The 15,008-nt window shown below is 47.1% G+C and overlaps 1 protein-coding gene across 2 annotated transcripts in view; it reads left to right on the top strand.

Annotated features, from left to right (window-relative positions):
- The window catches only part of LOC133136813 (poliovirus receptor-like), a 63,254-nt gene that overhangs the window by 39,373 nt on the left and 8,873 nt on the right, over positions 1 to 15,008 (top strand). The window contains exon 7 of one of the 2 annotated variants that reach the window (XM_061254567.1): positions 1 to 3,121. This exon is cut by the window's left edge and continues 457 nt beyond it. The exons of the other annotated variant lie outside the window; for it this stretch is intronic. Within the exon in view, the coding sequence (XP_061110551.1) occupies positions 1 to 64 (64 nt within the window). The 3' untranslated portion in view covers positions 65 to 3,121. Of the gene's footprint in view, positions 3,122 to 15,008 lie in introns of those variants that run through there. 2 annotated transcript variants of the gene reach the window in all.

Genomic DNA, 15,008 nt, shown 5'->3' with positions numbered 1-15,008 from the left:
GGACGACGACATGGAGTCGCAGAGAGACGGCTCCATCATCTCCCGGACTGCCGTCTACGTGTAGGGCGGGGAGAGCAGGGGAGGAGCCCGCGCCCCGCCTCTTACACGAGCAGACTCTCATTTTCCTTTTAAATTCCCTCCCTCCCCCCCCGCCGACCCCAAAAAAAGGGAGCGACCCAACGAGAGGCGGATAGAGTGACCAATGTCTGGAGAACGTGGAAACGCAGGACGTGGTGTCGGAGAGAACGTCAACGTCTCCAAGACACGGATGAATATCGTTCCTCTTGTTTCCATCAAAAGCTCCAAAAACGAAGAGACTTAAAAACAATGTTCACCCTCCCGCCAGAAAACATAAATAAATAAATTTCCATTGCGTGATAAAAAACATAAATAATTCCTACCATCTTCGACAGAAAACTCTTTGCTTCACCACATATCAAAGCCACCTCATAACTGCTGCTCTAAGCTAACCTGCTGGAGACTCAATTGTTGGGAATATTTTAGTAGTGTTTTGTCTGTCTCATGTTAAATCATCAGTGGGTATTGTGACAAGGGGATGGGGAAATAACAAATCACTGCTTGATAGCGTGGTGACACAAACAGAGTCGATCCGGTTTAATAACCCGCTCTGTGGTTTCTCCGCCTCCTCTGTCTTACAGACTGCAGTATGGACTGGCCTCTGCCAGTTTTCGGGTCGTGTCTGCCATGTCCCCCACCCCGCTCACACCCAACGGTTGTGAACTCGTACCTTACCCCCCTCTCATTTTATTGCAGTCAGCCCTGAGGTAACATCCAGGCAGAAACTCAGTGATGATTATGAAGTCTTACAGTGCATTCCGTGCGCACATGTAGCGCTTTAGGAGACATAGACGGTTATTTAAGTATACTGTCAACCTCTTCGGATGTGTTTAGATTAGCCCTGTACTTTAATAGGTGTGAAAGTGAATAAACGAGACCCTGAGACCAGCAGAGTGGCTTCCTTGAGGCCTCCCTCCTTTCGCCCCGGCCTTTTCGTGGGCCTGGTGACAACAGAGATAAGTATGCGTGGTCCGCAGGGCCTGCTGTGCACTCGTGTTTTTGTTGGGAGAAGTGCCAGCCACATGCTGACCGAGCAGGTGAACCTCCCGCTGCTTTTGATTACTCACCCTTCGCGCATACATTATCTCAGTGTAGGGTCTGGTCGTCACCGATATCTTTACGCCTGGTCTCCGGCATGGAAACAAAGGCAGCCAGTGGAGCGATAAAGGCCGAGAAGGAGGGTGGGATTGTCTGAGCCCCGAGCCCTGTGAAACCCCTGACTGAATTCCCCGGGCACCGAGGCACGTCTGTATAACCACTCGGGTCTGTGTGTTTGGTGTCCTTTTTATTAAAGCAGTGCAGTACACGGCGGTTTTTATTCGGTGTGCCAAGGCGTTGTGCGCGCGGGCCATTGAAACGACACACATCACAGCCTTTCAGTGTAACCGTGCGAGAGAAGACGCACCAGGGAGGCAGAGCTCACTCACTCCTCGTTTGTGTGACAAATAATCTGGCAAATCCTGCCAGCAGTATTATCCCCTCCTGACTGAAGAGAAGTTCGACTGAAGATTTTGAAAGGCAAGAATCTGGGCAGCTAGTCAAGTGTTAATAAAGAGGGCTCTGGGTCAAAACGCATTTATCATCGACACAGATCAAATATTTTGCTGGCATGCGAGCATTAGAGTATGCCTTGAAGTGGCTTGCGCTTGTGTAAGTCTCGGGCACGGCCGGGCAACTGGCACTCCTTGGAGCTGAGGGCATTCATATCGTGCCATCGTTCAGACTTTGAACCCACTTCCCACTTCGGTGTGACTACAGTATATATGTGATGACACATTGTCATGGTTGCAGTGCAATGCAGAACCCAGCTCACATTATTTCCTGTGCTGTCTGTGAGAATGATGATCTTTTAAAATAAACGGTGACTGTTTTCTTCCGTGAAAGGTGTGAGTTGTGTAAATATTGGTGTCAGGTGTATCTACCGTATACAACATATAAATACTGTCTTTTCATCGTTTATCTGTGAGAGAGAGTCTTAAGTGTAAATACGGTTGTTATTTTAGGTTTAATACGAATGACGGAAAACAAAAAAATGTATGTAAGTGGATGTTGCTGCTTAAGGGACACGCACACACATAACCTGGATACATATCTGTTTGAAGCACACATTTATGTTGACGGGAGCAACTCACTTACAATGGAGAAATAACATTTAACATTTAAAACAGCGGTTTAATATATGACACTTGCAGTTCACCCCCCACCGTGATGTTTTCTTCATGAACCACATCAGCCACCCTGTTGAGTCACGTGGTCCTGTTGTCATTCAGCGCTCGAGAAAATGAAGTAGAAGAGTACTCGCTTAACCTGCTTCACCTAGTTTCTCTGGCCTAAATTGGGTTGCTTATTTTAAGATGACATCAAAAACCAGCAGACCCTGTTGTTCTCCTGGACACAGACCTGCCCCCACCCGCTGTACAGGAACCTTCTGGAAGAGGACTCAGTCGTCACACTGAAGTACAAACTGTCGGACAGATCTTTTTCCCGGAAGAAGCGATTTGTCACTACGTGTAGAACAATGGAGCCCTGAGACAATAGAGGCAGCGAGGAATGCGCCCCCATCCCTTCCTGTCCCAGCCTCTGCGGTTCCGTGTAATAGGTTCCCCTTTTTTAAAAATAAATTGGCTGAGAGATCTACAGATGACGAAACAAAGCCTTAACATCTGAACCCCAACTGGCTCTATCTCATTTCCCCTCCACACATACTGTAGTTTAGTGTAAATGTATAACTGATAAGCCATGAAATTACATTTCACATTTTGTTCATCACTGTTGCTGTGGGCTTTGTGCGTTGCTGTCAAATGTTTTTTTTTTTTTTTTTCCAGAAATGGTTTCTTTTTACTGCAGAATTTCAATAATAATCACTGGCAAAGGCGTTTTAAGAAGTATGAAAATTCCCCGACTGGAAGTAGCACAAAATGCCGGTGTCTTCTCACTGTCCGTAAAACTTTTTTTTCATACAATTATTTAGTTGCAGTTTTATATGTTTGTGTCACCTTATTTTTGTATTTTGGTTGTAATTAAACACTCTTTGATTTCCTAACCGGCATTTGTGGCTGTTTGCTGTGTGGGCACTGGGCTTTTGTTTTTAGAAAATGGAGGTTCCCTACTGGTGGGCTGATGGTCCCATGAAGAACAAATAATGTCATCATTTCAGCTTGGGGTTTTTTCTTCAGTGCAGTTGGAAAGCTTTATTTTTGCTCATTCCAGGAGGTTTCAAGATTTATAGATTCTTATATACAAACCGTGTCAGAAGCAGCGTCTTCCTCCAAGTCGCAGTACTGTTACATTTTGAGAAAAATGTACTTTGTTAGACACTCGGATGGGGGTGTCTGCTGAAATGATCCTCGCTGGTATTGAGAGGAGTCATGTCACCCTCATATTTCTCCCTCACGTCCTCGTAGACACAAATTGAGTGTGCCCCACAGATAAATTCAATTTCTTTCTAAACAGTGGTTTTGGATGGGAGTAGAACTGAATACAACAATCCTCCATTGGTTGTGTTGTGAATATACACTCAGTGAGCAATTTATTTGGTAGACCTGTACACCAGCTTGTTAATGCAAATATTTAATCAGCCAATCATGTGGCAGCAACTAAATTTATAAAAGCATGCAGGTCAAGAGATTCAACTGTTGTTCAGACCAAATATCTGAATGGGGAAGAAAGTGACTTTGACGATGTAATGATTGTTGGTGCCAGATTTTCATATAATAATGCAAATAACCACACATTACAACAGTGGTATGCATAAGAGAATCTCTGAACACAACGCATCAAACCTATAACTGGATAGGCTACAGCAGCAGAAGACCAATAAGTCTGAAATATAAGTCTTAATAAATACCTAATAAAGTATATAACGATCGTCCACTGGTTGTGCAGTGAATATATCAAGCTTCCACTGGTTGTGCAGTGAATATAACAAGCTTCCACTGGTTGTGCAGTGAGTATAACAAGCTTCCACTGGTTGTGAAGTGAATATAACAATCTTCCACTGGTTGTGCAGTGAATATAACAATCTTCCACTGGTTGTGCAGTGAATATAACAATCCTCCGTTGGTTTTACTGCGGTCCAGTGTCTTATCGTAGCGGTGTAACGCCCCATATTTGGGTCTTTGATTCTGTATCCGTCCAAGCAGGGGCATGTTAACAGTGGCTGATGGTGCCGGCCTTCACGGCTAATCGCTCCGGAATGTGTGTCCCAGTGCCTCGCTCCTCAGAAGGCCACATTATCAGACAGCGAGAGCTCCCTGTAACAAAGACTTTAATTGTTACTTCTTTTTTAACAAGCCCTAAATATTTTCTTCCAAGGGCACCCTGGAGTGAACCCTGAAAGCATCTCTCACTCACAATGCGCGCCGCATATAGGGAAACGCACTGAGCGCGCTCAGACGAATCAATACATGCACCACCTGTCACGGCAGCTTATTTATGTCATCCAGATCTGCTGCACTTTGTGCGCCTCCGCGCTATCCCACTTTACTCCGTGATTCACGCCGGCCAACCATTAACCCGCAGGGCACCACGGGAACTCAATCCTGGGAAAGTGTACTGTCGGACGCACGATTTATTTACAAACCAGTTCCTCAGTCGAATAGCCGAGTATGACCGTAGATGTTCTGTATACTGACCAGATCTTCAGCTTCAGTGTGTTCACCAGTGAACGCTCCGCCTCTCCCATTGTTTAAGTAATGCGTTTGACCTGAATAGCCTGATAGCCACATAACCTTGGGAGCCCATGCTTCCAACTGTGGGAACCAATGGCCTGTGACATTCTTGTATTGACCTCAAGAATTGATTAGTTTACAGTATGCGAAACCCATGTAATGCACTGAGAGATGGCCAATATTTTTTGCTTCATGCATGGAACACAATTCAATTAAGTCCCCATTCACGTTTACGTGGATGTCATCTATTTATTTTTTTATTTTACTTTCCTCCGCCAGTGCTAATTCAGTTTCTTGATAATGCTCAATGAAGCGTTTCGGCGACTCTTTCGCCTCCTCGCAGCTCAGTGAACTGCAGTGCTCTACGGGCTGCTTCTTCACCCGAAACCTTGACAGTGCAGCCCGTGAACGCATTATGAGCGGAGGCAGCTTCCCCGGTATGATAAGTGTGTTTTAATACCCAGAGAGCCAGGCACCTAATGTGAATAATCACCTCCGCAAAACAAAATGGCTGCCCTCCCACCTGCTGCTGCCGGAGAGCTGCGGTGAGCCGTTGAAAGGACGAGCTTCGGCCGCTCCGGTTGTCTCGCCTCTTGTTTTCTCGTTGTAAACGTGGCGCGACGGACACGTGGCGGCCCCTGAGCCACGCGGCGCGGTCAGGGGTTCGGAGGGGCCCTGCTTCCCCGGGTCGGGCGCTGAGAGGCACGCGCAGAGGTCGCCGGGCGACAGCGTATCGACGGGGCCGCTCCGACAGCGCCGGTGCGGCGGGTTAATGGGTGCGCGGAGCTGCCGCTGTCTGCGGGGCACGCTAAAGCCTCGTTGATGGATGTAGGACTCGCTGTTTCTCCTTCACCGCGGGACCGAGCCTAAGTGGGTGGACGTGGATTGATAGCTAAATGGCCTACGGCAGCTCGGTCGGACTCAAAGGGCCGACGTGGAGGGTTTTCATACGCAGCCGGGGCCTTTTCCGCCGAAAGATATCGCTGTCTAAAGAGCCGCATGTGGAAGATGGTAGGGACATAATTGAGTATTTATTAAGGATATACATTCATGTTCGTTATTAGACAGGAAACTGTTTGGCAGAGTGGGGAAATCATCAATAATTACTTACCTGCAAGATAGCAGCATCTGCAGGAAGTCTGGTTGATGACTTGTTGGCAAGACCATCTTGCCATGCTGTCTCTTGCAGGGGTTCTGAAACCTGTGTTTCACCCATGGAGAGGAAAAAGATAAAAATCCACTAGTTTTGTAACAGGTGTGACTGCCAGACTGGAACAGCACAACCCCAGACATCCTAGGGGTTTGCCTTCTCTAAGCACTTTGAAACTGGTGTAAAACCAGAAACAGTGGCTGTGGGTTACTGCATTTGTTTAGTGTGTGTGTGTTTTTACGCATGTATGTTTGCATGTGCGTGGGCGTGTGTGTGTATATGTGCATCTGTGCAAGCACACCCAGTGCATTTAGTTCCACTTCTATGAATAGATGTGTGAGATGGAACCATTCTGTATGTGTGTATGTGTGTGTGTGTGTGGGTATGTGTGGCATGTATGCGTGTGTGAGTGTGTGTGAGTGTGTGGGGGTGTGTGGGGGCGGTGTGTGGGTATGTGTGGTGTGTATGTGTGTGAGTGTGTGGGGGTGGTGTGTATGTGTGTGTGTGTGTGTGGGTTTGTGTGTGTGTGTGAGTGTGTGGGCGTGGTGTGTATGCGTGTGTGTGTGTATGTGTGTATGTGTGTGTGTGTGTGTGGGGGGGGGGTGTGGGGGCGGTGTGTGTGTGTGTGTGTGTGTGTGTGGGGGGGTGCTGTGTGTGTGTGTGTGAGTGTGTGGGGGTGTGTGTGTATGTGTGTGTGTGTGTGTGTGTGTGTGTGTGTGAGTGTGTGTGTGTGTATGTGTGTGTGTGTGAGTGTGTGTGAGTGTGTGGGTGTGGGTGTGTGTGTGTGTGTGAGTGTGTGTGTGTGTGTGAGTGTGTGAGTGTGTCTGAGTGTGTGTGTGGGGGTGTGTGTGTGTGCGTGTGTGTGTGAGTGTGTGTGTGGGGGTGTGTGGGGGTGTGTATGTGTGCGTGTGTGTGTGAGTGTGTGTGTGGGGGTGTGTGTGTGCGTGTGTGTGTGTGTGTGTGTGTGTGTGAGTGTGTGTGTGTGTGTGAGTGTGTGAGTGTGTGGGTGTGTGTCTGTGTGTGTGTGTGGGGGTGTGTGTGTGTGCGTGTGTGTGTGAGTGTGTGTGTGGGGGTGTGTGGGGGTGTGTATGTGTGCGTGTGTGTGTGAGTGTGTGTGTGGGGGTGTGTGTGTGCGTGTGTGTGTGTGTGTGTGTGTGTGTGTGTGTGTGTGTGTGTGTGAGTGTGTGTGTGTGTGTGTGTGTGTGAGTGTGTTTACTGTAGCTGTAGCTGTGGGCATGCTGAGGATTGTTCAGTGTTTCATCCCCTCTGCTTCACTGCCCACACGTGTCCCAACGGCCAGATCATCCCCACCACTGCCAACCATTGTTAAAAAAATAGCCAAGAAAACAACATACAAATCTTTACTGAGCTCATAATTTCTGTTGGGTGAATCACAGAGAAATGGGTCCATTTGAAATGGTTTGAAGACGGCGATTTGTGTGTGTGCATTTGTGTGTGTGCATGCGTGCGTGTCTATATGTGTGGGTTGTGTGTGCGTTTGTGTGTGTGTGTATACGCGTGTGTATGTGTGGGCTGTGTGTGAGTATGTTGGGGAGGCAATGACCAGCTTTTATCTCGGTGACCAATCTGACTCATTCTCCCCCCCGCCCCCACCCACCGGAAGCAACATCTTCTTCTTCAATCTAATGAAACAACTTTCCGAACAATCCACCTCTTCTTCTCCGTCTCATTTTCCAGCCCGACGGGTCTTTCTTCCCTCTTTCTCTTCTAGTCTGCGCCCTCCTCTCTGAAATACTCATCCCTGTGTTCATCCCACCGCATCCCTCCCACTCACATTTTCTCTGCGATTACAGTCGCTGAGAGAACACAAACCTGTTGTGTGTCTTATATTTCTTCCTGGTCAGACCTGGTCTCGCTCCAGCGGACTGTGAACGCGATTGGCTAGGTGAGCCTTCTCCGCTCGGGCGCTGTGAGCGGCCCGGGGCGGGAGAGGAAGGGGGATGTTTGTGTCCTTCGCTCACGGCATTCAAGGCTGTGTCAGCGCAGACTGATGAGGGGGGAGAGGGGGGGGAGAGGGGGACGGGTATGGATCGCTTGGCCTGGCCGCTTTCATGCGAAGGACTCGGGAGAAGGGGGGGGGGGGGTGGTGGTGTCTGTGATCATTCACGTCTCCCGCTCCCGGCGCTGGCTGGATACCGCCGGCGTGTGGAGATGTATCGCCGCGCGGCGCTGCCGTGATCCGTATCACACGGGGCCCCCGCGCCGCGCCGTGCCGCACGCCTCTTCCCTTTTCCGGAATAATCCTCCACCGCTGAATGGCTTGGGTGGCCAGATTCTCTGAAGTGCGCGGGGATTACGCGGAGATGAGCCGCGCCTCGGGCGCTCGTGTTGTGTGTGCCGCTGAGCGTCGCAGCAGAGGGGCCTGCAGGGCTGGGATGCGCGGTGTCCGCTGTGTGAGAGGAACGGGGGGGGGCGCGCTGCCTGCTCTCATTGTGCCCGGTTTTCCGCCGCGGTTATGTGTTTTGGCACACCTGACCTCATGTTTGTGGTCACAAAAGCGGAGAGAGCCAGCGGCTTGCACAGTTTTGGCTATAGAGGGTGACTGGAACAGAGTGGCTATGCAGAGGGTGACTGGAACAGAGTGGCTATGCAGAGGGTGACTGGAACAGAGTGGCTATAGAGAGTGACTGTAACAGAGTGGCTATATAGGGTGACTGGACCAGAGTGGCTATAGAGGGTGACTGGAACAGAGCGGCTATAGAGGGTGACTGGAACAGAGTGGCTATAGAGGGTGACTGGAACAGAGTGGCTATAGAGGGTGACTGGACCAGAGTGGCTATAGAGGGTGACTGGTCCAGAGTGGCTATAGAGGGTGACTGGAACAGAGTGGCTATAGAGGGTGACTGGAACAGAGTGGCTATAGAGGGTGACTGGACCAGAGTGGCTATAGAGGGTGACTGGAACAGAGTGGTTTTAGAGGGAGTGACTGGAACAGAGTGGTATATAGAGAGCGTGACTGGAACAGAGTGGTATATAGAGAGCGTGACTGGAACAGAGTGGCTATAGAGCAAATTTACAACATCAAATGGGGAATGATAATTGAAAGTAGAGCAGGTCATAGCAGGTTGTGACTGTCCCTCTGCCTCCAATTCCTCATCTCTACTCCCCAGTGTTCACAGACACTTCATTCAAATTCTGCAACAGGAATAAAACCTGTGGCATGGCTGGAAGGAGGAAATGATTGTTCTTGAATGTTGACCTTGTCTTTAATATTTTACTTTTCTGTTGGGCTCAAACCCAGTTTGGCAATGATGTCATCGGGCATGATCAGTGGGTTCAGAGCTTAAATGCATTTCAGATATGCTGAATGTAATGTTGTGAAGCAAGGTTATCGCAAAAACAACTTCAATAAAATGAAAACTAGCCATGCAAAAAAAGAATCACCTTTTTGCTATTGATGGTTCCGCTCTTTGTGATAAGGCACAGTCGCTCGATTCTTACATTGCTTTAACTAAAAAAATACATTCTCCCCTGAAACTAAATAAATAAAAAATATATATAAAGAAATGTTGGCAAAGGATCTCCAGAATGAAAATAAACACAGCCTAAAACTAAACTGAAACCGATATGAATTGGAAATGAAATGTAAAAAATAGTAAAGAAATAAAAACTCCTGGACAGACAAATCTGCAATAACCCTGCTGAAGAACCACAGTCTAATTTTATGCCAGTACAATCCCTGAGTCATAAATAAAACCATATAAGAGCTCAATTCTGTTTAATAGTTTCCCATTACCATTTGACAAATCAGTAGTGTGGGTGTGTATGCAGTGACTCCACATTTCCAGATTTGTAATCAAGAAATTAATGTGGTTAAAGTGCACACATGCTTTTATTAAACGGTATTTTTATGAACTTTGGATTCACCATGTATAGAAACAACAGCAATTTGTATACATAGCCCTCCTACCACCTTTTTTGGGGAACCATAATGTTTGGGACATACTAACGTAAATGTAAATTGTGCTTTTAAATGTAAATTGTGCTTTTGTCCCAAAGGTTTTGGAGCTCCCTAATGTGTAAGGTGTACTGTATTCTAATGGGGAAAAAAATACTGGAGAAAATACTGGGAAAGAAACAATGTTGGATTGGATTAACAAGAAGAGACATTGGCTCTGGCGGTAAGAGCAGTCGTCTGCCAGTCGAAGGGTTCGATCCTGCCCTGGGATCTGGTTGGGTGGTTGGTTCCTTGCATGGCAGCCAATCGCCGTTGGTGTGTGTGTGTGTGTAAGTATGAATGGGTGAATGAGAAGCATCAATTGTACAGTGCTTTGGATAAAAGGCACTATATAAATGGCAACCATTTACCATTTAGAATAACATATCCTATGTATGCCACGCATGAGAAATGGAAGGTTTTTTGAGTGACAGTGAATAGTTTTTTTTATCCCTTGTTTAACGAAGTGCGCGTGTCTCAGCCTGGCTTGTCCCTCAGTTTGGTGTTGCCTGTGGGTGATGGAACCTCGTCTGGAAGGCCCTGTCTGCAGGGACGATGTCCTTCAGCAGTCACTAATTTCTGCAAATGAAGTTAAGCGCTTAGGGTTGTCAGACTCTGGATCAGATTGTTTTGGAGGAGTCTTTCTGTACAGAGCAGCTTGCCTGCAGCCTAGCCTGCTACATTTGTCTGTTGGATCCATACCTAATGAGGTCGGAGGACTGCCATCTATTCCCAGACATTAACACCAGACAGCACTGTATCTACTTGGACTTGTTTCCTGGTAACCAAATGAATTAGTAATTAGTGGAATGGGTTTGTGTAGGAATAAGTGGACATTCAAAGAGAACATTTTTATGTGTTTTGAAAGGCTATTTCCAAAAGGATATTTCTGTTTCTAAAATTCCTGAAATGAGTGGCCTAAATATAGTTTGAATTTGGAATTAGACATTTATTCTGATAGAAATCTGTATAATAATACTGTCTATAATATTTTTAAGAGCCCCAGGGAAGGGATTAAAATGAACAGTCAGTGGCAAGCAGCTACCAATTAGTCTTACATTAAGAAAAGGCCATTTGGTCCAGCCATGTACTTTGTCAAATAGTTTTTTTCATCAGTCTCATAGGTCTCCTAAACATCTGTTCACAGGGGAGAGGCCGTAGTTGTTCAATAGTATGTGCATATCCCGTTCAAATGGCATTGTTGTGCTGGATTGTACTTTTGGCTTCAGAGAAATGAGTTGCAAGTTCTGAAAAGCACGCCAGATCATTTTCTATAAAGCTCGCACATTTGCATGCAAATGCGATACAATATTGAGAACACATACTCATAAAGGATTTCTGCATATTTCAGATATTTAAAATGTTTCAATCTACCGGCGGCCCTTGTGTGTTTTCGTACGGATAGAGGTGGTGCCCTCCCACTGCAGGGTGTCGTTGCGCATCAGTTCTTCCCCTGCTTCCGGCACCTTCTTCAATGTGACACGCTTCAAACTCTTCACTGGAATTTCAGAATTTCAACAAAGCTGCCAAGCTGTCAGTGCGTGCATGCCTTCTGTTTTTGAAGAAATTGAGCTCTGCAATACATTTTTAAAAACAGGTGCTGATCCTTTTGAGGGGCTGACAGCTTTTCATATTTTCCTGTGGCATTAATATAAACCTATTCCTCGATGAATGTACATGCCGGTTATGCCAGGCCTGATGCTTCTTTTGGAATTTGCCCATTTTCAACAGCGGAGATGTTTCACAGAGCCCATTTGATTGATTGATATGTGCTTTCTCAGATATATTATTGCTTTGGTCACATTGTTGCATTCTTGATTGGTGCCCATCAGAGCAGTCTCCTTGCCGGCCTGTTACAGCAAAGATGCATCAAGATTCCTGTGTACAAACCTATGCGAAAGAGGTCTCTTTTCTCTTTGTGTGTGTGTGCGTGTGTGTGTGTGTGTGCATGCGTGCATGCCAGCGTGTGCTTACTTGTATAATGGACCTATTTAGTAGCCAATATCATCAGAATAATAATGATAATTTTACACCTGGTGAATCACAATGACATGCATAGCTATAAAAAGGAACAGAGTCTGCCATGGCTTAACCCATTATGGACTAAGGTGCCCTATAGAAAACCCATAGAAAGGCCAAGGAATCACAATGCATTTCAACGGTCATGTGTCTTGAAAAATGGTGATATTATCAAATACAATGCTTATGTCTCATCCGTCTGTTAAGGGAGATGTAACGCGCAGGTCACATCCATCTGTTAAGGGAGATGTAACGCGCAGGTCACATCCGTCTGTTAAGGGAGATGTAATGTGCAGGTCGTATCCGTCTGTTAAGGGAGATGTAACGCGCAGGTCACATCCGTCTGTTAAGGGAGATGTAACGTGCAGGTCTCATCCGTCTGTTAAGGGAGATGTAATACGCAGGTCACATCTGTCTGTTAAGGGAGATGTAACGTGCAGGTCACATCCGTCTGTTAAGGGAGATGTAACGTGCAGGTCACATCCGTCTGTTAAGGGAGATGTAACGCGCAGGTCGCATCCGTCTGTTAAGGGGTTAAACAGAAATCTGCTTCACAAGGGATTAATTGAAGGAAGGCTTGGAAAAAAGATTTGGACTTCTGAGGGGTGTGGGAACCGTGTCCAGAGTTCCGTGCTCTATTCAGACATATAAAAAGATGCATAAAATGGATCGATGAGCAACATAATATTTTATTATTTTTAAGATGTCATTCCTTGTTGAGCATGGTTAGAATTTTGTAGTTTATCATTAACATTTAGACTTCTGAACATTTAGAGTCTAGTGAAGTAATTTGTGAATGGGCAAAGGTTTGTATTTTTATGTGTTCGTGTGAATGTGTTTGTCTGTAAGGGCCTTTTTAGGTGTTAAAAAACGTGTACCCAAGCATTTGTGTCTGTGAGTGTTTGTGACTGCGGATTTGTGTGCGTGTGTGTGTGTGTGTGTGTGAGCGTGTATGTTAATCTCTTGCAGTGTGTCTGTGTGTCTGACTGTTGTGATAACCGTGGGGGCTCTTGTCGGCTGTTTCAAACGTGGAGCGTCTGTATCGGATAGCTTCAGGCAGCACGTCCATCAGGAGAGAGGCTGGAGGAGGAACTGTGGCAGGTCACATGACAACCCGCGGCAGGCTGTGGTGTCATCAGCGCTCTCAGGAAGAGGAGGAACAATTGTGCAGGAAATCAGAGTCACGCAGTAATTAGGCAAGTGCAGAGCGAGTGCTAATCAAGTAAAATTACAGAAGAAAACATGCAGACATCCTAAGACTCTGGCATCACGGCCTTCAGGCTACATCTTATTTAGTTTGTCAGTTATTTTTATTTTTTCTCACTATCTTTCTCTCTCGCTCGCTCGCTCTTGCTCTCGCTCTCGCTCCCGCGTCTATTCCGATATGGTTTTCGGTGTGGTACGGATCGCGTATCAAACCCAGGCGGGAAAGTGGAGCTGACTTAAACATTTTTAATGTAGCCTCGGTACGTTTGAACCTTTTCAACATTTTTATTTTGGCTTCGATTTTGATGCGTCAAACCAGTCCATCTGTGTGGTGGTTGGATTCCAGGCCGGGGTCTTAGGACGGGGGCATGGGTTTAGGAAGGGGGAGGGCTGTCTGTCAGCACATCTCTTCTTATGGAGAGAGTTAATCCAGAACGGCTGTTATTGCAGGGTCTCATCTGAAATACACGTGCCGAAAAATCCCTGGCGTTACCACAGGCAGAACAGCTTTTCCCACGACCGCACGGTCACCGAAAGGTTGGACCGCAGCTGGTACTGCAGACCACAGTCGTAACCGAGAGGAAATAATGTTACTGAGCCAAGCACAGCCCCATTCCTGCTGCTTAACAGTTCTCATCGTGGCAGGCGATAGGGGCCTCTTGATGAATGAAATGACAGAATGATGTGATGCAGGGAATGGGTAGAGAACGGAGGGGGAGGGAGGGAGGGAGGGAGGGAGGAGAGGAATGTCTGTAATGAAGCTTTGCAAAAAGTCTTCTCAGGGATATGGCGATGAGGCAGTACCACTGCAACGGCTACCGCTGCAACAAAACACTGTCCTCTCCTTTCCCCATTTTAGATCATTTACCTAATGTGAAGCACCTTTCGCTCCGAATTATTTAAAAACAGGTGCGTGGGAGAAGATGAACCTGCAAAATTATCATGAAAAGTTGAACTTCTGGCTCCTGTCATTTATTGCAGATTTCGCCTTAGTATTCACGCTCTGACAAAGGTTTTTGACTGCTACGGTGTCCAGAATAAATGAGGAGTCAGTTGGGGAAAAATGAACAGCGCCCGTCCGCATTTTTAAGATGAATAACCTCAGCGTTCATCTCTCCTCTTTTAAAGTCAGAGCCATGCAGTTCCGGCTTAGGAAGAGATTTTGTATTTTTCGCTTGTTCCTCTGGAGGCCAGGAGTGCATGGAGGTGGGGGGGGCGAGTGGGGGCGGGAGGGTGAGCTGTCACCGGGTCACGGAGTTCAATATTATCTCTTACAGCTGCAGGCAATAATCAGGCAGATAAAAAGTCAGGCAGCTCTGCAGGCGGAAAAGGGCTTCTGACTTTCGGAGGGGGAAAAAGGCAGCAAACTGAGCGGTGGCCGCTGATGTTTTCACTCGGCCGAACGCACTTTGGCAGCTCCCTGGGAAGAATGTTCCAGAAAAGCGGGGTGGCGCGCCAGGTCCCTGATGTGACAGGCCGGGATTACGTGTGTCAGAGTGGCATCGCACCGCTTTGGATGGCGGGGATGTTAACGGCGGAGGAATGGAGAAGAGTCCCGGTGTGAATACGGGCCGCTGTCTCCGGCAGGGCTCTCCGGATCCAGCGTCGGACAGCCGCGGTGTCTGCAGGTTTTTTTTGCGCTTTCCTTTCCATCAGCAGCCATTTTAAGCCCTGAAAAAAAAAGGTATGCTGACTCCTTAGTTAATGCATGATAACAATTTAGCACTAAAAATAAGGTTCGATTTTGACTGCCGCAGCTGGGACGCTGAGAGAGAAAGCAGGCCTCTCTATGAGGAATGGCACCTGGCCCCCAGCTGCATGATGACTGATGGGGACAGTCACAGGAAGTGAGCCACGCCCTGAGGAGAGAGGAGAGAGATAAGAGGGGTTTAAAACATGGACAGACACACGGGCGTGTGCTTAGTGT

The sequence above is a fragment of the Conger conger genome, chromosome 9, assembly GCF_963514075.1.
Source record: "Conger conger chromosome 9, fConCon1.1, whole genome shotgun sequence".
In the NCBI taxonomy this organism is placed as follows: Eukaryota; Metazoa; Chordata; class Actinopteri; order Anguilliformes; family Congridae; genus Conger; species Conger conger.
This window is presented reverse-complemented; position numbering and strand designations above follow the sequence as displayed.